The sequence below is a fragment of the Lepidochelys olivacea genome (assembly GCF_965140295.1).
Source record: "Lepidochelys olivacea isolate rLepOli2 genome assembly, chromosome: 9".
Lineage (NCBI taxonomy): Eukaryota > Metazoa > Chordata > Testudines > Cheloniidae > Lepidochelys > Lepidochelys olivacea.
In genome coordinates this window covers 739810-763615 of record NC_140419.1, presented here as the reverse complement: position 1 = coordinate 763615, position 23806 = coordinate 739810, and the positions used below count along the sequence as shown (strand labels likewise).

Sequence of the window (23806 nt, the reverse complement as noted above, 5' to 3'; positions counted from 1 at the left end):
TATATCAAGATATATAATTGCTTAGCTCTCTGTGTACAGATGTAATTCATCCTCTTGGCTAGCAAAAGGAAGTACAAAATGTTGTGTAAAGGCTCTCTTTATTTGGAAATCCACACATTTTAATGACAGGTTTCAGAGTAGCAGCCGTGTTAGTCTGTATCCGCAAAAAGAACAGGAGTACTTGTGGCACCTTAGAGACTAACAAATTTATTTGAGCATAAGCTTTCATGGGCTAAAACCCACTTCATCCGATTATACAGTGGAAAATACAGTAGGAAGATATATATACACACACACACACAGAACATAAAACAATGGGTATCATCCACGCTATAATGAGAGTGATCAGGTAAAGTGAGCTATTACCAGCAGGAGAGAAAAAAACAACCTTTTGTAGTCATAATCAAGATGGGCCATTTCCAGCAGTTGACAAGAACGTGTGAGGAACAGTAGGGGGAAAAAAAGAGACTGCTCACTGGAATTAATTTGCAAACTGGACACGATTAAATTAGGCTTGAATAAAGACTGGGAGTGGATGGGTCATTACATAAAGTAAAACTATTTCCCCATGTTTATTTTTCCCCCCTACTGTTCCTCACACATTCTTGTCAACTGCTGGAAATGGCCCATCTTGATTATCACTACAAAAGGTTTTTTGGTTTTTTTTCTCTCCTGCTGGTAATAGCTCAGCTTACCTGATCACTCTCGTTATAGTGTGTATGATAACACCCATTGTTTCATGTTCTCTGTGTATATATTGTGACAAAGTTCCTCCTCTATCTTGGTGGTCTTGCGCTTATTGGCGGATTTGCTCGCCTTGGAGCTTCACGGCAGCCCTCAGTTTGGCCATTTTCATGAACCCACAATCCAGGTCAACTCCTCCTTTGTCTGACCAGGAGTTGGGAGGTTTGGGGGGAATCCAGGCCCGCTCTCTACTCTGGGTTCCAGCTCAGGGCCCTGTGGAATGCAGCTGTCTAGAGTGCCTCCTGGAACAGCTGTGTGCCCTGGTCTACTTCCCCATGGCTTCCTCCCAACACTTTTTTTATCCTCACCATAGGACCTTCCTCCTGGTGTCTGATAATGCTTGTACTCCTCAGTCCTCCAACAGTATGCCTTCTCACTCTCAGTTCCTCACACGCATGCCACAAACTGAAGTGAGCTCCTTTTTAAACCCAGATGCCCTGATTAGCCTGCCTTAATTGATTCTAGCAGCTTCTTGATTGGCTGCAGATGTTCTAATCAGCCTGTCAGTCTTAATTGTCTCCAGAAGGTTCCTGATTGTTCTGGAACCTTCCCTGTTACCTTACCCAGGGAAAAGGGACCTACTTAACCTGGGGCTAATATGTCTGCCTTCTTTCACTCTCCTGTAGCCATCTGGCCTGACCCTGTCACATTATGCGCAAATAAATTTGTTAGTCTATAAGGTGCCACAAGTACTCCTGTTCTTTTTACACATTTTAATGATTACCAACCAATGAGAATGTTTAGGAACAGAACTAAAACATACAAATGCAAAACAAGATTAAAATCAGCTACTTCAATGAAGGATTTCCTGCTTCTTGATTTAAATCATTATTGAAATCAGTGATTTAAAATCACTTGGATTTAAACCCGTCCATCCCGGGGAGAAGCACTGAGGAAGTGGAGCTGCTGGGATCCCTGCTTTTCGCTCCCAGCAGCCTTGGAAGAGGGAAAGCAGTCATCTCTCCCTCCACCATCGCCCTTCCTCCTCCATGTGACAGCGAGCAAAGGAGGGAGACAGAATAAATGCAGCCTGCCATTGCTTTAACATAGGCCTGGTTCAAGAACAACCAAGCCTCGCTGGAAAGCTCCTTGTTAGCAAGACCCTAAATTCAGCGTGCTGGTGTAATGACCGCCCCCCCCACCCTGCCAGGGGCATCAGCTGGCATTGGACACTACCAGTGCAGGCCTCTGAGACAAAGGAGTAACTCATTTCAGTCATTTCAGAACAAGGGTGTGGGTTTGTGGAGAGAGATCAGATTATAGCTGGGGGAGGGGCTGTGATGTGCCCCCTGCAGACCCATGGTTCCCCAGCGGCTCACTGGCTAGAATGGCTAGGGCTCCCAGATGTGGGCTCAGCCCATCCGTCCTTTCCTGTGGGGCTCCTGATTGCGTGTATGCAGCTCTCCAAGCCCCAGGGGCAGGGGAGACCTGGGTTCCTGGGAGTGCAGTTCATCCAGCGTGCAGGGAGAGACACAAGTGGAGACCGGGGAGCACCCCGGGAGGGGGAACATAACGGGGGTAGGGGGGCCCAGGAAGGGAGGTGTAATGGGGGACATGGCTCCGGGGGATGTAACTTGGGGACAGGGCTCCAGAGGGGCATGGGGGCAGGGTGTACAGGCCCTGAAGGAGGGAAGTAATGAGGGGACAGAGACTGTAGGGGGGGAGTGAAGAGGAGGGGGGAGAAGCTAATCACCCTGTTTCTCCTCAGCCCGCCCCCCTCCCTGAGGCACCGAGGTGTCACCTCTTCCCACGGAGGGCCTCAGGCTGGCTGTGCCCAGGAGAGACTGGAGGAGAGACATTCTCCTGCCCACAGAGCAGCCACCCCAGGGGCTGGAGGTGTCGCGCATGGGAGCTGTGACTAGGACAGGTCGGGGGGAGGGTCAGTCAGGGAGCCCTGTGCGGCAGCCAGCGGCTTTGCAGTGTTTGTAAAAGTGTAAATAACAAGGTAAGCAAAGAACATTGGGAGCCTGCACCCGACCTGCCCCCTCCACAGTACCTGGCTTTGGAGCAGATACAGCAGCATCGAAGCCTGCCTTGGGGAGGCGGGGCTTGGGCCTTTGCAGCTGTGACTTTGGCAACCCAGTCTGAACCAGCCTGGCGTGTTTGTATCACGAGGCTGATGTGACCAAGCCCTGACAGCGCAATGCATGGTGCAAAGTCACCCTTGCCGGGCTAGGGCATCACCCTGCAATTTCTCTGGGCTCACTTCAGCTCCCATTCAATGAGAACCCCTTTGCTGCTCCTGGACACAGCTCTAAAGCTATTCTCCCATCAATACAACGGGTTTACAACTAGCAGAAATTAACTGCAGGGGGACTCAGGCACAAAAATCTCGAGCAGGCACATGGGATTTTCAATATCACATGGGACCAATGCCCGTCTGCTCTAGTATCTACAGCCCAGCTAATCCCTCTGGAGTGCTCAGCACCGCACAGGATTGAGCCCTCATTTCCTGGCCAGGCTCTGGCCGGCTGCTCAGACCCACAGACTGTTGTGTCTCCTGCATGCTGTGCTCCAAAGCAGGTTTTACTGGACCGGTCACTCTCCATTGACAATATGAGGGTCAGCAAGCTAGTACTGTACGTTTCACATGGCAGTCCCTAGTGCAGGGAGCCTGTGGGCGTGAGCAGAGCAGAGAGGGGGTTGGGGGAGAAGGGAAGGGCAACCAAGGGTGAGGAGAGGGGAACAGCAGATTAAAGGGAAGGAGCAGAGTAGATTTCGTGGTGGGAAGGCAGATAGAACAGAGGATGGGGGCGGGGCAGAGCAGGTACAATGGGGAGTTGAGTGTGCCTATACAATAGGGGTGAGGATGGGAGGAAGAGCAGATGTAACAGGGAGGGGCAGAGCAGGCACAACAGAGCTGGAAGAGAAGCAAAGGAAGAGGAAATCGACTGGGAGACACCAACCCCCTTCTCCAGTCCTCCAAGTCACATGGGAATGCACCATAACCTCCTTCCCTCCTGTGTTACTTCCATCAGGAACACAGCTGGCTCTCCCTGAGACACATGAGGAGAGAGGGGAGGTAGCTGTCATTCCAGAGAGTGCTCTGTTTAATGTACGGTTTCAGAGCAACAGCCGTGTTAGTCTGTATTCGCAAAAAGAAAAGGAGTACTTGTGGCACCTTAGAGACTAAATTGGTTAGTCTCTAAGGTGCCACAAGTACTCCTTTTCTGTTTAATGTAACAGCTGTTCCTGGCTCTGGCTGTGTGGGGCAGACAGATGACACCAAGGGGGGAGTTCAGAGTATGGGCAGAAAGCTGCTCTCCCACCCATGGAAAGGGGTGGGATGGACAGCATTGGAAGTAGCGAGTACAAATCAGGGGAGAAAACCCCAATCATCTTCCCTTCCTTTGCAACCATCCCATGACATGCAGCCAGGCTCCATGTGACCTGGGCTGAAATCCATCTGCTCTGCACTTTGGCAGTTGTGCAATGATGTACATAGAGTTAAAATTCTTCTACACAAAATGCTCATACCCTGAAGCCTGAGGGTTTATTACCCTTGTTATCATTATCTCTGCTTCCATAGATGTAGAGTTTATGAATGGTCATAAAATGTTCTTGGATTTTTTAAAAAAATCTAGACAGCATTAGTAGTTCTGCTCACCCCCATGCCACTGTATCTCCACTGTCTGACCACAGAAGGTATTTCTCTCCTTTCTTCTCAATGTATTGCCCGTCAGTTTCATGCAGTAATCTTCTCACCTGAGCATCAGTGGCAGAACAGACCTGAGCAATGATGGAACCTTTGATCTGTATGAGAACCCCGAAGTTCAGATGCTTATGGGAACCCGGAAAACCTGAGTTTGTAAAGCTGTCTAGCACAAACTTTCATGAGAACAGGCTTTCTTGCAAGATTTCCAGTATTTCCCTCTTCTGACCAAACTGTAAAGGCCCTCACAACAACACCTTTCATGGAATGATCTCATTTCTGGCCAACCTCTGTTTCCAGACAGACCCCAGAAGTGCAATAACAGCGTAAAATAAAATATCTATCTATCTATCTACACACACATTAAAACTGGACCAGTATTTTCCAGCTTAAAAGAAAAAAGGTTTGATTCAGGTTTTAGGAGAAAATTGAGATCAGATTTTGTTTTATACAAAATTGATTCAGTCTTGGAAAGGCCCCTTGTTCTTATCTCCTGCTTTTGTGCAGTTTTCGTTTTTAGAATACCCTTTTCAGTGACTTCCTGGGCTTGGATCTGTATTGCCAGCCATTTGGGGCATTACATTTCAAAGAGCTGCACACATTTTTTAGCCAACTGGCTACCACTGGCATTAAAGCCCAGGGAATGTTTTGAAAATATAGGATTTAACTTTGCTGAGTACACTGGATTTACATTAAAATGGTAAAGTATTTCAGACAGCTGACTTAAAACTATGTTACTTGAGGAATTAATTTATTTTTTTTCTAAATGTTTAAGAAAATGCAGAGATTAGGAAGCAATAAATCAATGAAAATGGAGATTTTTTTTTGTAAAATGACCCATTGCTTTTCTGTTTGCTTAAACCCCTTCACTTTAAAAAAAAAAAAATAAGTAGTTTAAACTGGTAGATGTTGCTTGAGCTATTTATCTCTCTGTGTGGGGTGGAGGGGGGAAAAGATGAGCCTACTTTGGACTTCATTTTATTGTTAAAATACTAGGAGTCAGCATGACTATAAAAGTACAGAGCAAATAAAGGAGAGGTGCTTTCTTGTGTTTCAGAGCTAAAGGAGAAAGAGCTTGCTGTTGGTACAGTTTGTGGACTGCAATGATGCTGGCTACCAGGATATCCCGGCCTCTGTCACTTTTATCTATGAAAACTCTGAATTTCAGGGACATTGGAAATGGTCTCAGGTAAGGAACCTGGGGGGCATGGGAGAGTGTGAGGTCTAGCGTGACACACACATCAAGGCTCCAACGTGGCTCCTTCATTTCAATGGGATTAGTTATTTGCGTGAGTAGGAACCAGTTGCGTCTGTAAGAGTTAGTCCCAGTTCCTCAGCTGCAATGTATTTCTGTGACTCTATTAAACAGGTACTGAAACAAATAAAACAACAGAGAAATTTGGAAGGGAGGGAGGGAGTTGTTTATGAAGATGACCTGGACAAAGTAATGAAGTTGCTTCTCTCTAAATGCAAGCAGAAGATTAACCATTTAGATCTATAATCCTGGCTCAGACAAAACCCCCTCTTAATTCGGACCCAAAGTCTGATCTGAGTTTGACTGGTCTAAATTCAGAGTAACTCCCCTCACTTTACAGGACTTGTTCTCAGAATTGGACTCGCAGTGAGAGCTGTGCTTGAGCTAAGACTGCAAGGTTTGGTCTGAAATTCAGGAATTTGAATGGAGGAATCAAATTGGAAAATTAGGTTGGAGTCTAAACTCCTGTATCCCACAAATGCTGTCTAAATATGTCACTGATTTATAAATAAAGACAGGTGTTGGATAATGAAGTCAGATGTTTGTAGCCCAGCAGAATTTCATTTTAAATTATAGTGTAAAAAATGGCTTCATTTGTTCACTTTCAGGGCCAATTCTAGCTAACATTTCTGACCAAGCATAGCACTTGCTGCCGTGAGTAGTCCTTTAAGGTCAATGGGACAATGTTTAGTAGCAAATGTTTGCAGGATCAGGCCCTGAAAAAGGACTTAAATGTTATGAAGGATCGTCTTTCCAACTCAAGTTAAATAACAAGAACTGTTGTTAGAACTCACTTGTTTTCTTTTATGTAATTTTTTAGATTTACACTGAAATCTCCATCCTTTCCTCTTGGCACTTTTACAACAATTAAATCGTACTTTATAACAATAGAATCAGGGCATGAGGACTGACACACAACCAAGTCCTCCTCCAAATTCATAATGCACGTTATTGACCTGTCACAGTAATATTAACTCTAATGTGCCCACAACTGACTATATCTGCTGTTCCTAAATCCACCTCCCACACCAGGGCCAGATCCAAAGCTGGCTGAAGTCAATGAGAGTCTTGCCACTGACTTCAATGGGCTTGGATCAAGCCCTGAATGTCCAAGATAAATGAGAGACCAGTTCGGGGAGGGAATATATTTTATTGGACCACCTTCTGTTGGTGAGAGAAATGAGCTCTTCTTCATGAAGAAAGAAGTACTTTATAGCATACCTGGAAAGTTAATTAATCCTGGCTATAGATATAAAATGATGGGGTCTAAATTGGCTGTTACCACTCAAGAAAGAGATCTTGGAGTCATTGTGGATAGTTCTCTGAAAACATCCACTCAGTGTGCAGCGGCAGTCAAAAAACTGAACAGCATGTTGGGAATCGTTAAGAAAGCGATGATAATAAGACAGAAAATATCATATTTACTCTATACAAATCCATGGTTCGCCCACACCTTGAATACTGCATGCAGATATGGTCACCCCATCTCAAAAAAATATATTGGAATTGGAAAAGATTCAAAAAAGGTCAACAAAAATGATTAGGGGTATGGAACGGCTGCTGTATGAGGAGAGATTAAGAAGACTGGGACTTTCCAGCTTGGAAAAGAGACAACTAAGGGGAGATATGATAGAGGTCTATAAAATCACGACTGGTGTGGAGAAAGTAAATAAGGAAGTGTTATTTACTCCTTCACCAAATGAAATTAAAAGGCAGCAGATTTAAAACAAATAAAAGGAAGTATTTTTGACACAACGCACAGTCAACCAGTGGAACTCCTTGCCAGAGGATGTTGTGAAGGCCAAGACTATAATAGGGTTCAAAAAAGAAGTAGATAAGTTCATGGAGGGTAGGTCCATCAATGGCTATTAACCAGGATGGACAGGAATGGTGTCCCTAGTCTCTGTTTGCCAGAAGCTGTGAATGGGCGACAAGATGGATGACTTGATGATTACCTGTTCTGTTCATTCCCTCTGGGGCACCTGGCATTGGCCACTGTCGGAAGATGGACCTTTGGTCTGACCCAGTCTGGCCGTTTTTATGTTCTTATGTTCTGGCTCTGATGGCCCCAGGTGAGTTCCAGGGATGCGGGTGGGAGGGAGCGGCTTCACAGAGAACACTGTGCCAGCAGCCCCGCCCAGGCCAAACCAGGAGGGCCACAGCCTGACTCTGTGGTGGTACATGGGGAGAGAGGCGGCCAGGCTCCCAGGAAGCCACCTACCAAGCATTCAGGTTCGTAGGAAGCACCAGGAAATAGTTCTGTTCCATTTGCCATGTGTGTCTGGAAGATGTGGGGGCCACATCAAACCAATGGCAGCTCGCAGGCTTTGCATTTGTGGCCCCTCAATACTAGTCAATAATGGCCCAGCCTTGGACTCTTCACTCAGGCAAAACTCCCACTGACTTTGTTTATCAGACCATCTCACTTTGAACCCAGCCCTGAAAGGCGCTGAGTCTGCCCCTGCTGATGGTAGAGGGCCTTGGACTTTGGGGGCGGGGGGTTGCCTGAGTGAAGAGTGTGGGATTGGACCCTAAAAAACATTGGAAGCTTTGGCATTGGTTACTAATGACTTCGCAGATGGCTCATGGAGCTGACAGTTTTAAACACTGAAGACTGAACAACTTTGTAGAGATTTCTTGTACAAACAGCATGAAACTTTGGTCCAGATACTGCAGTCAGCCCCACCCAGGCAGACACCTGCACCCAGGAGGAGCCCAGTGGGGCTACGGTCACCTTTGCTCACAATACATTTCTGTTTCCTAAATGCACACCTTGTTTCTCTACTCTGCATGTTCTAACGCACACACGGACTGCTAGCCAGAGCTTCAATGGAGGTCTCACCGTTGACATGAATGGTAGTGCTGTTGCATAGTCAATGCTTTAATGCAATGGGATAACGTTTTGCACACTTGAATCATGACAAATTCTGTCTGAGATTTGCATATAGATAAATTAATCAAAGCTAATAGATTAAAGAGGACAAATTAAATTCCATAACCCTCAGCTCACTGTAGAGTCAAAGGTCTCTGATGTGCTCGCTAGAATTCAGTTGTTGTATAAGGCTGATTAAACCTACTTCACACCATAAAAGCACATTAAGAGGCCGAGCATCATGCACATTTGCTGGGACTTTCCTTTGCTGGCATCAGTACTGATCAGCAACTGACCTTCATTTCACTCGGCTACCCCACAAAACAAGATACAGTAACTCCTCACTTAACGCTGTAGTTATGTTCCTGAAAAATGCAACTTTAAGCAAAACGATGTTAAGCGAATCCAATTTCCCTCTAAGAATTAATGTAAATGGGGGGGGGGGGGCGGTGTTAGGTTCCAGGGAAATTTTTTTCACCAGACAAAAAAACCATATATATACACACACACACACACACAGTATAAGTTTTAAACAAACAATTTAATACTGTATACAGCAATGATGAGTGTGAAGCTTGGCTGAGGAGGTGAAGTAAGAGGGTGGGATATTTCCCAGGGAATGCCTTACTGCAAAATGATGAACAAGCATTCGGCTGAGCCCTCAAGGGTTAACACATTGTTAATGTAGCCTCACACTCTACCCTGTGTGAGAGAGAGAGAGACACACGCATTGCCCCTTTAAGTATGCTGACCCCACTTAAGTACTTTGCCTTTTTAAGTAGATCAGCAAGTTGAGAGAGCAGCTGCGGCCAGCAAGCTCCCTCTGTCCTGAGCCCTGTCGTGTCCCCACCCTGCCCTATATGGAGAAGGGGTAGGCTGGGTGCAGGAGTGGGGGGAGGGGGACACCCTGACATTAGCCCTCCTCTTCCCCCCACCCCGTACAGTAACCAGGAGCAGCTCCAAGGCAGAGGGCAGGAGCAGCACATGGCAGTGGGGGGAGGGTCAGCTGAATTGCCGGCAATTGGTAGCCTGGCCAGCGGCTGCCACACAGGGAACTTAGGGGGGTGGGGCGCTGATGCGGGGGGCTGCTGGTCCACCCTGGCTCCAAGCCCCCACCTGCTAGCTCCAACGGGCTGCTCTTCCTGCAAGCAGTGGACAAAGCAGGCGACTGCCACAACATTATAAGGGAGCATTGTGCAACTTTAAACGAGCATGTTCCCTAATTGATCAGCAACGAAACAATGTTAACCGGGATGACTTTAAGTGAGAACTTATTGTAGACCAAATTCACAGTAATCTGCAAAAGTAATCTGCAACAGCACAGAGACAACAGTCAATCAATGTGTTTTAAGTAAATCGCAAACGAAAGATGACTTTGAAAAATAAAAATGTTTCATGCAACTAAGATGAACATTATGAAAAGGTTGTGAGCTGCTAGAATACATAAAGATGTTTAGCTAGAGAAATAAAAGCCCCAGGCCAGGATCTCAGTTCAGTATTCTTAGACACAGCCAGTTTGTGACCTGCGCCTGACCTCCGCACCAATTAACCCTCTTCATGCTTGGCTTCTGCTATTTCAAGAGGACGCAGGGCTTGTGACACTGCAACTGAGGTAGAGAAGGAGCTGGCCTGTGGAATGGCAGGTGAACTGTAGTAACCCGATCGGTCAAACTTGCCAATATCAGTTCCGTCCAACTAGGAGAGGATTCCACCTTACCCGACTGATTCGTAGCGCCTTTCCTGTCACAGCTCCATCCAGCCCTAGATGCAGCAGAAGAAGCTGAGTATGTGTAGATCTTTGTACAACGTGCTGCAGCATCACACGCATTGTTTAGGGGGGACCTCTGGCATCTGATGAGAATCTGCTTGCAAGTAGCTGAACCAATTTACGAGAGAAAGAGAGCACTGCTCCCTGGGGAAAAGTGTTTGAGAGACCCAGCCAGGGGATAGCTAATGAAGCACAGAGGGAAGCTGAAATACTTGCAGGGAACCGAGGGGAGAGAGCCAGGAGACTGTAGCAAGATGCAGCCCAGAGGCAGCAATAACAGTGAGTGAAGGAAACAGAAAGAAACTGACACAGCCCAGAGGAGAGATGATTGCTTGGGGAAGGAATTTGGATTGCTCTCATGGATGTTCTGACTGAGCCCTGGCTTTAAACGATCTTTGTAAGCTGAGGGAAGAGCTAAGCGAGTGAGTTGTTGCCAGTCACACAGCTTTTCTAATGGATGCTCATTCCGTGGAAAGCACCATCTCTTCCATGCCACACTGCATTTGGAAATGCAGTATGTCTGGAGATAAGCTGTACAGAGGGGATTGTAACCTGTATGGCAGGCATGGCTCAAAGCCACACAAGCTCTTAGTTAATTATTAAGAGGGGATGTGAGAACTCCATAAGAGCGTCTGATTGGTGCAGAGGCCAGGGCAAGAGAGGTGTTATTTAGGGGATGGGAGGGGCTGTAATTAAGGGTAATGAGGTAGAACTGAGTAAGGGAAATTTTAAGGGCATGCGACACTTGCAGATGTAGTGCGCTTTGAGTTAAACCAGCCTTCGGAGAGCGCAGTAGGGAAAGTGCTGCAGTCTGTCCACACTGACAGCTTCAAGCGCACTGGTGTGGCCACATTTGCGGCACTTGCAGCGGCATTGGGCGCCGTGCATTATGGGCAGCTATCCCAGCATGCAAGTGACTGTAACTTGCTTTTCAATTGGGAGTGGGGTGGAGTGTGACAGGGAGTGTGTTGTGTGTATGTGAGGGGAGAGAGAGAGTGGGGTTTTGGGGGGCTGAGAGCATGTCAGCATGCTGTCTTGTAAGTTCAGACAGCAGCAGACCCCCCTCCCCGCCCCCGCCTCCCCCTCTCCTTCCCCCTCTCTCTGACAGCATTTCACACTAATGGTTGCTTTGTCTTGGAGCAGGTAAGCATACTGGCTGTCAGAAACGGAGCTTTCAAAGGGCATATCCTCATTCCTGCAACGATTCCAAAACAATGACAAGAGTGGCCACTTGACTTAAAGGAATTATAGGACGTTTCCAGAGGCTGATCAGAGCGCAGTAATGCAAGACCTCGTCCACACTGGTGCCATGGCGCTCCAGCAGGGGCGCAGCAAACGTTCTTCCACTTGCACAGCAGCGCTGTAGCTGCAGAGTCAGAGCGCTCTACGTGCCTCGCCAGTGTGGACGGGTAGTGAGCTAGTGCGCCCGGGGCTCCTTTTTTGTGCTGTAACTCGCAAGCGTAACCAAGCCCTCAGCTGAATATCACAGACCGTCTCCTAACAGTGAGTTTTATTGGACTGTGGAATGATTGCCACCAAACCTGCTTTCTGTGTACTGTCCATTTCATGTTTGGGTGTATCTGTGTGCGTTAGATTAGTGACTGTTTCATAAGGTTCAGTAGTGGTATCCTGGCAGCTTCAGCTACTGGGAATAGCAACAAGTCTTTTGGGAAAAAATGCTTGACACAGTGGAGAAGAAATAGGTATAGGGAGATTTGCAGACCGAGCCCTCTGTTCTCAGATTACATCCTATGCCATGGACAGGAGCAAAACTAAATTACCTCTTTGTGGCTCTTGCCAAGGTTTCAAGGTCGGTGGCTGGGAGAAAGTCTGTATCTGATTGTTCTCGTTTCTCTTGCAGGCCTGTGCAAGGATTTTGCTTTCCTTTCTTGACTCCAAGTGGCAGACGTTCTTATGCAAGTGAAATAGATCAGGTGAGTGTGACAGTACTTTAAAACAGCTGTCTCTGACGAGCTAGGATTTTTAACACAAAGATAGAAACCTTGTGACAAAATTCTCCTCTCTGATCCGCACTACAGAGCCAGTGTTGGACCTCTCCAGCATATTCCACATTCTTTCCTAGTGTGTAGTGTCCACTGACGGAGAAGAACACGTGCTGTTAATGGGGGAATTGAACACCCAGACCAGTGTTTTTTCTACTACATTAGGAAGTCACCGGTTTGAAAGCTCCCCTCTAAGGAAGTTTATACAGTGTATACAGGACTATGTACAATAGTCCTGCCCCCGTGAGTGGATTTTAGGTGCAGAATTCTTTGCTGGTGGAAATTGGTGTAGCTCCACATTATGCTACTCTGAAACCTGACAATATGTTCTGTGGCACCTTGAGGAAGAAGAGGGGTTTACAGCGGACACATTGCCCAGTGGTTAGGGTGCTAGCCTGGGACTCAGAAGACCTAGGTTCAGTTCTCTGCTCTGGTACTTGCTTCCTAGGTGACCTTGGGCAAGTCACTTAGTCTCTCACATCCCTATGTGTGAAATTCTTTCCTTGATTTTAAGGCCAGACAGCACCATTACGTCAGTTAGTCTGACCACCTGTATAACACAGACCCAGTTACTCTGGTACTGAGCCCACTGACTTTTGGGAATAATAGCACTTGTGTTGAGGATACAGCACTTCAAGGATTGTGCGTCGCTCACACGCTCTGGTCTTGGGACCTGCCATAGATAGTGTCCTTGGTCACAGTTCTACCTTCTTACTGTGCTGGGTGCCCTGGTGTCTGGATTTCAGGGGCTGGGAGCATTGTGGTCTGTGAAGCACTTTGGGATGAAAGCACCATGTAAATGACAAGGAGCATTTTTCCATGTGCATAGTGCACCTCCCAAACACTCACCACGGGGCAGTGTTTAAAACGTGTTTTCTGACAGAAAATCTCCATGGCCATAGTACCAGGCACAATTATTTGTATTGCTGTAAATTACAGTTAATTAAGGGTCAGATCCTGCCCTGTGCCCTGCGTGGTGGGCAGCCATGCACCTGCTGGAGTCCTCAGGAGCACAGCTAGATCAGCCTGCCCAAATGCCTCCTGGGAATCACTGGGGTGTACTGGCTGAGCAGTACCCTCCCCCACGCTCACTTTAGTGAAGGTACCATGTGCTCCCCCTTTGGTACACAGATAGCACTGTTAGCTGATCAGGGGCATGGCCCCATCCCTCCTCATCTCCTTCCCGACAGCTAGTGCCTACCTGCTGGAGCACCGGAAGGACTATGTTCCCCGATATGCTTGTGGCCAGGCATAGGGAAGGGAAAGCTGCTTGTACCCTCCTGCCTTTGCACATGGCACAGGCCTGACATTATAATAATTCCTGACTGCATTAATCACAGATGCTGCTCCAACCCCGAGTGGCTGACGGAATCTGGTGGAGAGTTCGGTCAGACTAGCTAATGTCATTGTCGCTCAGCCCCAGTGTGCCCTGGGGGAAGCCAAGTGTCTAGTTTTCAACAGAGGCCACGGTAAATGGTTCTTAACTAATGGTACCAATAGCAGTACCCTCTCTATGTGTAATGCCTGGCGCAAATTGGGCCAGCACATCAAACCTAGACACAGTGGCCTGGGCCTATATCTAATCAAAATGGCGGAGTCAATTCCTTTGCTCCTAAAGGATGTCAGAGCACTTCACACACTACTTACAGGGATTTGAACATCCTCCACCACTGACCTCCAGCCATTCAATGCTCTTAGGAGGAGACGTGAATATTAACTTTCCCTTTTTGACCTTCATAATGAAAAATAGCTAGGCAAAATAATATCTTACATTAACCAACTGGTTTCCCATCCAAATATTAAATATTAATATTAAATATTTCCCATCCAAATATTAAACCAGTCAGATTCTGCTTAGCTTATGAGATCTGCTGAAATTGTAACTAGAGGAAAGGAGGACTTGTAGCACCTTAAAGACTAACAAATTTATTTGAGCATAAGCTTTTGTGAGCTACAGCTCACTTCATCAGGTGCATTCAGTGGAAAATACAGTGGGGAGATTTATATACACAGAGAACATGAAACAACGGGTGTTACCATACACACTGTAACGAGGGTGATCACTTACGCTCAAATAAATTGGTTAGTCTCTAAGGTGCCACAAGTACTCCTTTTCTTTTTGCGAATACAGACTAACACGGCTGTTACTCTGGGTATGTCTACACTACGGAATAAGGTCGAATTTATAGAAGTCGGTTTTTTAGAAATCGGTTTTATATATTTGAGTGTGTGTGTCCCCACAGAAAATGCTCTAAGTGCATTAAGTGCATTAACTCGGCGGAGTGCTTCCACAGTACCGAGGCTAGAGTCGACTTCCGGAGTGTTGCACTGTGGGTAGCTATCCTACAGTTCCCGCAGTCTCTGCTGCCCACTGGAATTCTGGGTTGAGATCCCAATGCCTGATGGGGCTAAAACATTGTCGCGGGTGGTTCTGGGTACCTATCGTCAGGCCCCCGTTCCCTCCCTCCCTCCGTGAAAGCAAGGGCAGACAATCGTTTCGCGCCTTTTTTCTCTGTTCGCCTCTCTGGTTTTCTGGTAGGCTTGCCTCAGCTCCTTCAGTTTCACGCGGCACTGCTTCGGGTCCCTGTTATGGCCTCTGTCCTTCATGCCCTGGGAGATTTTCACAAAGGTTTTGGCATTTCGAAAACTGGAACGGAGTTCTGATAGCACGGATTCCTCTCCCCAAACAGTGATCAGATCCCGTACCTCCCGTTCGGTCCATGCTGGAGCTCTTTTGCGATTCTGGGACTCCATCATGGTCACCTGTGCTGATGAGCTCTGCATGGTCACCTGCAGCTTGCCACGCTGGCCAAACAGGAAATGAGATTCAAAAGTTCGCGGTTCTTTTCCTGTCTACCTGGCCAGTGCATCTGAGTTGAGAGTGCTGTCCAGAGCTGTCATAATGGAGCACTCTGGGATAGCTCCCGGAGGCCAATACCATCGAATTGTGTCCACAGTACCCCAAATTCGAGCCAGCAACGTTGATTTAAGCGCTAATCCACTTGTCAGGGGTGGAGTAAGGAAATCGATTTTAAGAGCCCTTTAAGTCGAAATAAAGGGCTTCATTGTGTGGACGGGTGCAGGTTTACATCGATTTAACGCTGCTAAATTCGACCTAAAGTCCTAGTGTAGACCAGGGCTTAGAAACCTGTCACTTAAGGTGAGCTATTACCAGCAGGAGAGCGGGGGGGGGGGGGGGGACCTTTTGTAGTGATAATCAAGGTGGGCCATTTCCAGCAGTTGACAAGAACGTGTGAGGAACAGTGGGGGGGTGGGGGGGATAATAAATATGGGGAAATAGTTTTACTTTGTGTAATGACCCATCCACTCCCAGTCTTTATTCAAGCCTAAGTTAATTGTATCCAGTTTGCAAATTAATTCCAGTTCAGCAGTCTCTCGTTGGAGTCTGTTTTTGAAGTTTTGTTGTTGAAGAATTGCCACTTTTAGGTCTGTAATCGAGTGACCAAAGAGATTGAAGTCTTCTCCGACTGGTTTTTGAATGTTATAATTCTTGACGTCTGATTTGTTTCCATTTATTCTTTTACATAGAGACTGTCCAGTTTGACCAATGTACATTGCAGAGGGGCATTGCTGACACATGATGGCATATATCACATTGGTAGATGTGCAGGTGAACGAGCCTCTGATAGTGTGGCTGATGTGATTAGGCCCTATGATGGTGTCCCCTGAATAGATATGTGGACACAGTTGACAATGGGCTTTGTTGCAAGGATAGGTTCCTGGGTTAGTGGTTCTGTTGTGTGGTTGCTGGTGAGTATTTGCTTCAGGTTGGGGGGCTGTCTGTAAGCAAGGACTGGCCTGTCTCCCAAGATCTGTGAGAGTGATGGGTCGTCCTCAGGATAGGTTGTAGATCCTTGATGATGCGATGGAGAGGTTTTAGTTGGGGGCTGAAGGTGATGGCTAGTGGCATTCTGTTATTTTCTTTGTTGGGCCTGTCCTATAGTAGGTGACTTCTGGGTACTCTTCTGGCTCTGTCAATCCCAATGTGATATATGTGAGTGTATTTGGTCACTCGATTACAGACCTAAAAGTTGCAATTCTTCAACAAAAAAACTTCAAAAACAAACTCCAACAAGAGACTGCTGAAATGGAATTAATTTGCAAACGGGATACAATTAACTTAGGCTTGAATAGAGACTGGGAGTGGATGGGTCATTACACAAAGTAAAACTATTTCCCCATGTTTATTTCCCCCCCCCCTCCACTCCCCACTGTTCCTCAGATGTTCTTGTCAACTGCTGGAAATGGGCCACCTTGATGATCACTACAAAAGGATTCCTCCCCCGCTCTCCTGCTGGTAATAGCTCACCTTACCTGATCACTCTCCTTACAGTGTGTATGGTAACACCCATTGTTTCACGTTCTCTGTGTATATAAATCTCCCCACTGTATTTTCCACTGAATGCATTCGATAAAGTGAGCTGTAGCTCACAAAAGCTTATGCTCAAATAAGTTTGTTAGTCTCTAAGATGCCACAAGTCCTCCTGTTCTTTTTGCAGATACAGACTAACATGGCTGCTACTCTAAAACCTGTAACTAGAGGGTTTGTGTGTTATAGGTTGGCCACAGAAAACAAGCAGTGAGTAGGATTAAACTACAACCTTTCTTTAATCACATTGACATATTTCTCCCCTTGTAAATTCTTGTTTGCATATTGCATTTATTCATTCCTGTTCAGTTCAGCTAACCCTGAATACAGCGGTTAATATTTGGTGCCTTTGGGATGTGCCAGATTCCACTAACTGGCCCACAGTTGGGAGGACGTCCCTGGGAGAGGATGCCTCTAACCTCATATATGGGTTTTATCCCTTCTCTGCAATTCACTTGTTTCAAACACTCTCTTTTAATATGTTTTATTTATTTTATCTCGTTTTACAGATTGGTAGCAAAGCTGTGCTCATTACTGGCTGTGACTCAGGATTTGGGTTCTCTTTAGCCAAACACCTGCACTCCAAAGGCTTCATTGTCTTTGCTGGCTGCCTGTTTAAGGTAGGGAAATAAAAGAGCTTGGTCCTTCATCTAATTCACATGCACTGTAACACACTGTGCAATTTCCGAGCAGTGGGTGTCACACCAGGAAATGACACAAGCATTTGTTTCACTTCCATGAGAATCGGAGATGGGCCAGGACCAGAACCCCAGAGCTACCCACCCTGAGATTTGGGGGAATTACACATCTGAATTCAGATCCAAATGTCATGGCTCTGAGCCAATTTAAAAATGGGCCAGAACCTAAAATCTGGACACAGTGACTTGGGACTGTCTCAAATCAGAATGTTGGAGTCAATTCCGGGCTGGGTCTTTGGACCTAATCTGATAAAGCCTATTTATTTAAAGTGTATTTTGACTAATATATTAGTGCACCCACCCCCTGACCCTCTGGTGACTAGATGACACATGGTACAAATTTACTATTTTCCAGAATCAGAGGTATGTCTAATCCCCAGTGTAAATCAGGAGTGACTCCAGTGAAGGCAGTAGTACTGATGGAAGTGAAGTCAATTCCTAGGTATTCTAGTCAAATTCTGTCTTGATTTTCCTGTTTATTACAGTGAGGGTTTCAATGGGGTGTAAGACGGGCCAGAATGCAGACCACTGTGTCAGCGTGAGGCCCTGGAATGGTTTCATAGAATCATAGACTATCAGGGTTGGAAGGGACCTCAGGAGGTCATCTAGTCCAACCCCCTGCTCAAAGCAGGACCAATCCCCAATTTTTGCCCCAGATCCCTAAATGGCCCCCTCAAGGATGGAACTCACAACCCTGGGTTTAGCAGGCCAAAGCTCAAACCACTGAGCTATCCGTCCCCCACCCCTCCAAAGTCCAAACACATTACCACTTCCTTATTTAGGTATTCAGAAACCTGCTGCCAACCCAGTTTCTTGTGAGAACATACTTTGTTCTCAGTAGGATGCCAAAGAGTGGTAACTGTGCCCACGTCCAAATTATTTGCTTCAAAGAGACACTGCCAGGTACTTTTAAAATGTTTTCAATATAATTCCCTCGTTTTTGCCTTTTCATTTATTTTTTTAAATTGTATAATTTTTTCCCCCTCCTGCATTGTTTCAAATGAAGGAAATTTGATTTTCAGCGTCTCTGTCAATTGTGGTAGTGCAGCTCTGGAAAAGGGGTTCATTTATTAACTCCGGCTCCCTCTACTGGCTATGCAGCAAAAGAACATCAGAGGACTGTAGGTCCATGGAAACTGTTGCTTGTTTTAAAACTACCTGAAGGACAGAACAGTGGCCGCTTGTTTTCTGAGTATTTCTACTGAGCTTTTGCAATAAAAGATAAACATTATGGTCTGTCAGTGTAGTCTGTGGCAGAGCTAAAGATTAAAACAACGAGGAGTCTGGTGGCACCGTAAAGACTAACAGATTTATTTGGGCATAAGCTTTTGTGGGTAAAATACTTCTTCAGTGGGGGGGTTTTACCCATGAAAGCTTATGCCCAAATAAATCAGTTAGTCTTTTAAGTGCCACCGGGCTCCTTGTTGTTTTTGTGAATACAGACTAACATGGCTATCCCTCTGATACTAAAGATGAAAGAGATGTAGAATGAACATCAGCACCTGGGCAGATCCGGCAAAAATGTTGAGAAGCGACTAGTGATTTGGGGGGCCTTGGTTTTTGGCTGCCGACCTGAGAGACCTTAAAGGGGCGGATGTTCAGAGGGTGGGTGATCTGCACTGTCTGAAACTCAGGCTCCTTTATGGTGTCTCAAGCTGGGCACCTACAATCTCTGTCACTTCAGAAAACCCTGGCCTGTGACAATTCCCACATAAGCCATGTTTTGGGCCTGAACTGCCTGGCAGTGGCTCTGGGGATGCATTGTTGTGAACGCCATTCCAACGCTCGGCAGAGTGTGTTCCATATAATGCCTCTCACTCAGGAATTAGATGTGGCACTTTCTGCTGGACTCCCCTTGGTGTGTTCTTCAAAGAGTGAGACCATAGCAAGTGCTGCCAACAGGCCTTCAAAGGGGTTATCAGCAGAAAAGTGACTGTGAAAATGGCAAAAGCCTACTCAGCAGATCTGCTCCCAGTGAGTCTTCAAGTCATATCCTGACATTATGGACTAATCCAAGTTTCTGTTGTTAGCCCTGCAGAACCAGTACTGCTATGGGAGAGAGACCTGAATTTGATTCATGCCTCAAGCATCATTAGCAAAACTGAGCAAACTTCTGATTGCAGAACGATTATACTGGTGATGATCTTAGAGGCAGAAAGAAACCCAGCACGGTTTTCAGATCCCAGATAGAATTTCTAGAGGTGGGAATAAGAAGAGTTGTCTTTTAGTATGTAAATTAAGTGAATTGATCTAGAAGTGATTGGTGGAAAATGAATGCAGTACTTCAGAGTATCATTTTCACGTTGTCACCTTTGCAGAGTATAGCTGCACTTCAAGGCCATAGGTTTGATTGACAACGTTTTTCCGCGGCCTACTCCACATGCAAATGAATAGTGTGTGTGCAATGAACATCTGGTGCTACTTTTTAATTAGTCAAAATCTTCTGTTGGGATCAAACCCTGAGCTCCTTGCTTGATTTTTACACAGGGAAACTCAAACTGCAGTCAGGGAGAGTTTTGTCTTGAATCAGGAATGAGTGGAAACCAAGTAAGCAGCTGAGGATCTGCCACTGTGGTTCTATAAATGCATCATTTCACAACCAGGTGCTTCCAAACATTTTGATTCCTTGCCAAAGATAATGGCAGCTTGGATCCAAGTAAGCATCACCCTGCAGCAGCCTTATTTCACCTCTTTGGTTAATAGCTATAGGAGCCAGATGACACAAGATGAAGAAGGTATTTTTCCAGCAACATATCTGTCTCCATTGGACCTCTCTGATATCTACACAGCTGCTAGGCGTGTCATGGAGTCCTTGCTTGCTTTGCTCTCACATGCTCAGGCCTTATGGCGTTGTTGGGGAGTGAGTAGCCAGGGGAATGGGGTAGCAAATGAGCATGTGAACAGTTTATTGAAAGGCCCATAGGATGGCACAGGAGGCTCCCAGGGCTTGAAGATGAAATGCTGCATTGCAGGGCCACCATGACCAGGCTGATGGGGCCACCAGGTCGTAGCCCGGGGGCACTGGAGGGTAACCGGGAAACAGAAAGATGGCAGCAGGGTTCAGATCCGGGGCTGAAATCTTGCCCCTGTAGAGCCAGCATGCAATGGGGAAAATGGCATAGACAGCATCTCCTCTCCACATAGCAGAGGGCAGGATGTCTGGATACTGCTCCAGAGGTCACTAGGAGATGAAAACAGAGTACCGCGCCAGCCCATGCACCGTATCCCCAACACGGCATAGTCTGCTGGCGAGGGCATCTGCGGTCAGCACAACTGACTCTGCTCCTTTCCAGAGGGGGCAGCACTACATCCTTGTGTCCCCTGGCCACTGCTTGTTCTCCACCCTGGCCATCAGGGTCCCACCCCTTGTCCCTTTCTCAGCACGGGTCAATGTGGGGTTTAGCTCAACATGTCGGGTGGGGGGGACAGAAGAATCTGGTCCTGCCAAGGTAGCTCTGTAGCTGTGGGAGGGAGAAGGGGCAGTGGTGAAGTGGCCAGGGGACCTTACGATGCTGAAAAGTATCTCTAGAAGTAGTTGTGGCACAGAGGCCTGGAGGCTGTGCAATGGGAACTGAATTCTCACAAAAGATGCCTGTTTCTCTGTGTAGTCCTGGCCAATACCTCCAGCACTTGGTGACATGGTCATTGTGACCCACCCCACTGAACCTGGGCTGCAGGATTTTCTTCTCTGGGAGTTGATTTCCCAGCTTCTCCAAGGTTTGCCATGGGGGCAGGGAGAGGTATTTTTTTGTTTCACTTGTCCTCTCTTACTTCTTCCGGCCCTGTCTTCTGATTGTGAGGAATTTGCATGCTTGCATTTTGTGACTTCTTCCTGGCATCTCTAGATGTGCTGTATGTGTGTTGTTTGACTTTTTTGGCCTACACACAGTGACCTCAGCACCACCTGTGTCTGAGCAGGCAACCAACATCTGCACTAAGCTGTCTTTCCAATCACAATCAAAACAAGCAATCCAAAAAGCTACACATGGGTCTGAACGTGCTGCATTTTCATATGCATCTCTTCAGAATGTTTCTGTGTGAATCAAGCACATGATGCCTTCTTATAAGGGCAAATACTAATCACTGCTAACACAGCCCACACTGGAACAGGAGAGGCATGCCAAGGAAAGATGGAGAAGAGAATAGACAAGACATCGGAGATATGAGTTAATGAACTCCAGAGAAATCCTACCACGAACCAGAGCAGATGAGGCCTGGGAAAGGAGGAGCCTTCAGGAGAATCCTTGGAAGAAGCAGAAGTACAGGGACTTAGGGATCAGCGGCCATCATTCTGCCAACACAGTGAGATGTTGGGATTGGACAGATGGGAGGATCAGCCTTCTGGTTGAGTGGGCTCTGAGCTAGGGGAAAGGTAGGCTGAGGGTATGTCCGCCCTATGGAGACTATCAGCATTGCTATGTCGGCATAGCCTTATAGTGTGTAGACAGCCTACACCAATGGAAGGGGTTGTTCTGTCGGTGCAGGAACACCACCTCCCTGTGTTGATGGAAGCACGGAATAGCTACATCCGTCAGGGATTTGTGGTTTTCACACCCATGACCGGTGTAGTTTATGTTGATATCACTTCCAAGTAGAGACCAATCCTCAGTCTCAGGGAGAACGTAGGCGGTGGATAGCCTGCCCAGGGAAGCAGGGGAAGCCCTGTCACTTGGGCTATTTAGAACTAGACAGTACAAAGCACTGGAGAATGTGCCACAGAAACTGGCCTGCCCCAGCATTGTGGGCTGGGTGCTCTGACAGGTCTCTCCCAGCTCTCTCATCTACAAGTCTAGAGAGGAGGGTGAGGGCAGATTTATTCTCTCAGGGATGTTTTGCCAAATCAGTTGTAAAAGGTCAGAAGAGAAGAGCCCTAAAGTGCTTGCATATTAACGCTAACCAGCAGGGAACTAATGCAGAGCCAGCTAGAGAGGGTACAGCAGGAAGGAGACTGGAGCTCGGCTGCCGTCACACAAGGGACGAGCTGTGTGACTGGCTTGTGCAGAAGAAAAAGAGAACTGTTTCCCGATGACACGTTGTGGAGGGGAGGCAGAGGGAGTTTCTCGCAATAAGGAGAGGACACAAGGCTTTTCAAAGCCAGACTTTCACCATCGTCACCAAGGGATCTGTGCAATGGCCATGGCTGTCCTGTAGCTAGTGCTGTCTTGCCAGTCAAGGGACTGGTCCTGAGAAGGGATTAGCCTGTGAAATTCACAGCCACATCTCAGCATCAGGTCCAAACCGTGCCATGTGGAGAGGGAGGAGCTGCGGCGTGTGCTGGGGGACAGGAGGCAAGAGCAGAGAGAGCTTAGAATACAGTGTAAAACGTGACCGAATGAGAGTCCAGGTGGATACGTGAACACAGCCCACATTTCCACACCGCTGGGGGAACCGCTCAGAGCAGACATATCAATGAGAGCGAGCTTGCTGAGAAAGAGGTGTGTAATAAAAGGATGCAGTGAGAGTAAATGCAGCCAAGGGGATGTGCCCATGTGTGATCTCTGGAGCAGTGTCAACGGTTTGGAGTGTCCTGCTGCCGGATGGCCTGGATCAGCTGGAGAGAAGGGCAGTAAAGATGGTGAAGGGGTTAAGATGTAAATTCTGAAAGGACCCACTGAGGGGATTGGGCATGTTCAGCTGAGAAGAAAGGTGCCAAGAAGGGGAGATAGGAACAGAGAGAGGGAGTGATCAGGAGCCGGCCCTGGGGAGAGTCTCTTCCATGGTCTATCTGTTCTGGGAAAACTGCTGAGAGAGAGAGGGACAGCCAGGTTCTTTGGCCTCGAGGCACTATCCTGAGCAGTAGCAGGGCCACAAGCACCTCTGATCTGCATGTTCACCTCTGTGTGTGAGAACCCAGCATAGCCAGTGGCTTATAGGAAAGAAGGGTGCAGAGATGCCCACACGTTATGAGGGGCTGGACTAGGTGCCCCAGTGCCCTTCCAGCCCTGATTCTGTGATTAAGGACGGGTTTGTGCTAAGCTTACAGCCACTCTTGCTGCTGGGTGATTTTCTGCACACGATATGTTATCGTTTCCCAGCCAAACATGAATCTTAAAGAGCAAGTCTCAACTCAACTCAACTCAGCTGAGTTACTTGCCCAAAGGAAGGAGGGACCCAGCCCCCTTTCGCTCTCAGTGTGGGGCATTACCGAAGCCCCATAAGTCTGAGTCATGTGGAAGTAAATCTCACACTCTCTCTTTCCCTCAGAAAGGAGCAGTTCTTCAAAGCAGATTAAGTGGGAGACTCAGCAGCCAGGGCTAAATGGTCAGGGGAGGGTCTCCCAGAGGGATATTCTTCCAGGGGGAGTAACTCCCTCCTTATGAAAAGAGCTTTCCCCTCCATCCCAGAGCTGCAGGGGCAAGCCAGCCATCCAGTAACCACCCACTGAACTCTCATGACAGGTTTCAGAGTAACAGCCGTGTTAGTC

The 23806-nt window shown here is 47.1% G+C and overlaps 1 protein-coding gene across 1 annotated transcript in view; it reads left to right on the top strand.

The window, feature by feature from the left end:
- BDH1 (3-hydroxybutyrate dehydrogenase 1) overlaps positions 1-23806 on the top strand; it is a 44482-nt gene that overhangs the window by 6222 nt on the left and 14454 nt on the right. The window contains exons 2-4 of the mRNA XM_084638961.1: positions 5454-5585; positions 12153-12225; positions 17194-17304. Coding sequence (XP_084495087.1) covers positions 5500-5585; positions 12153-12225; positions 17194-17304 — 270 coding nt within the window. The 5' untranslated portion in view covers positions 5454-5499. The remainder of the gene's footprint in view (positions 1-5453; positions 5586-12152; positions 12226-17193; positions 17305-23806) is intronic.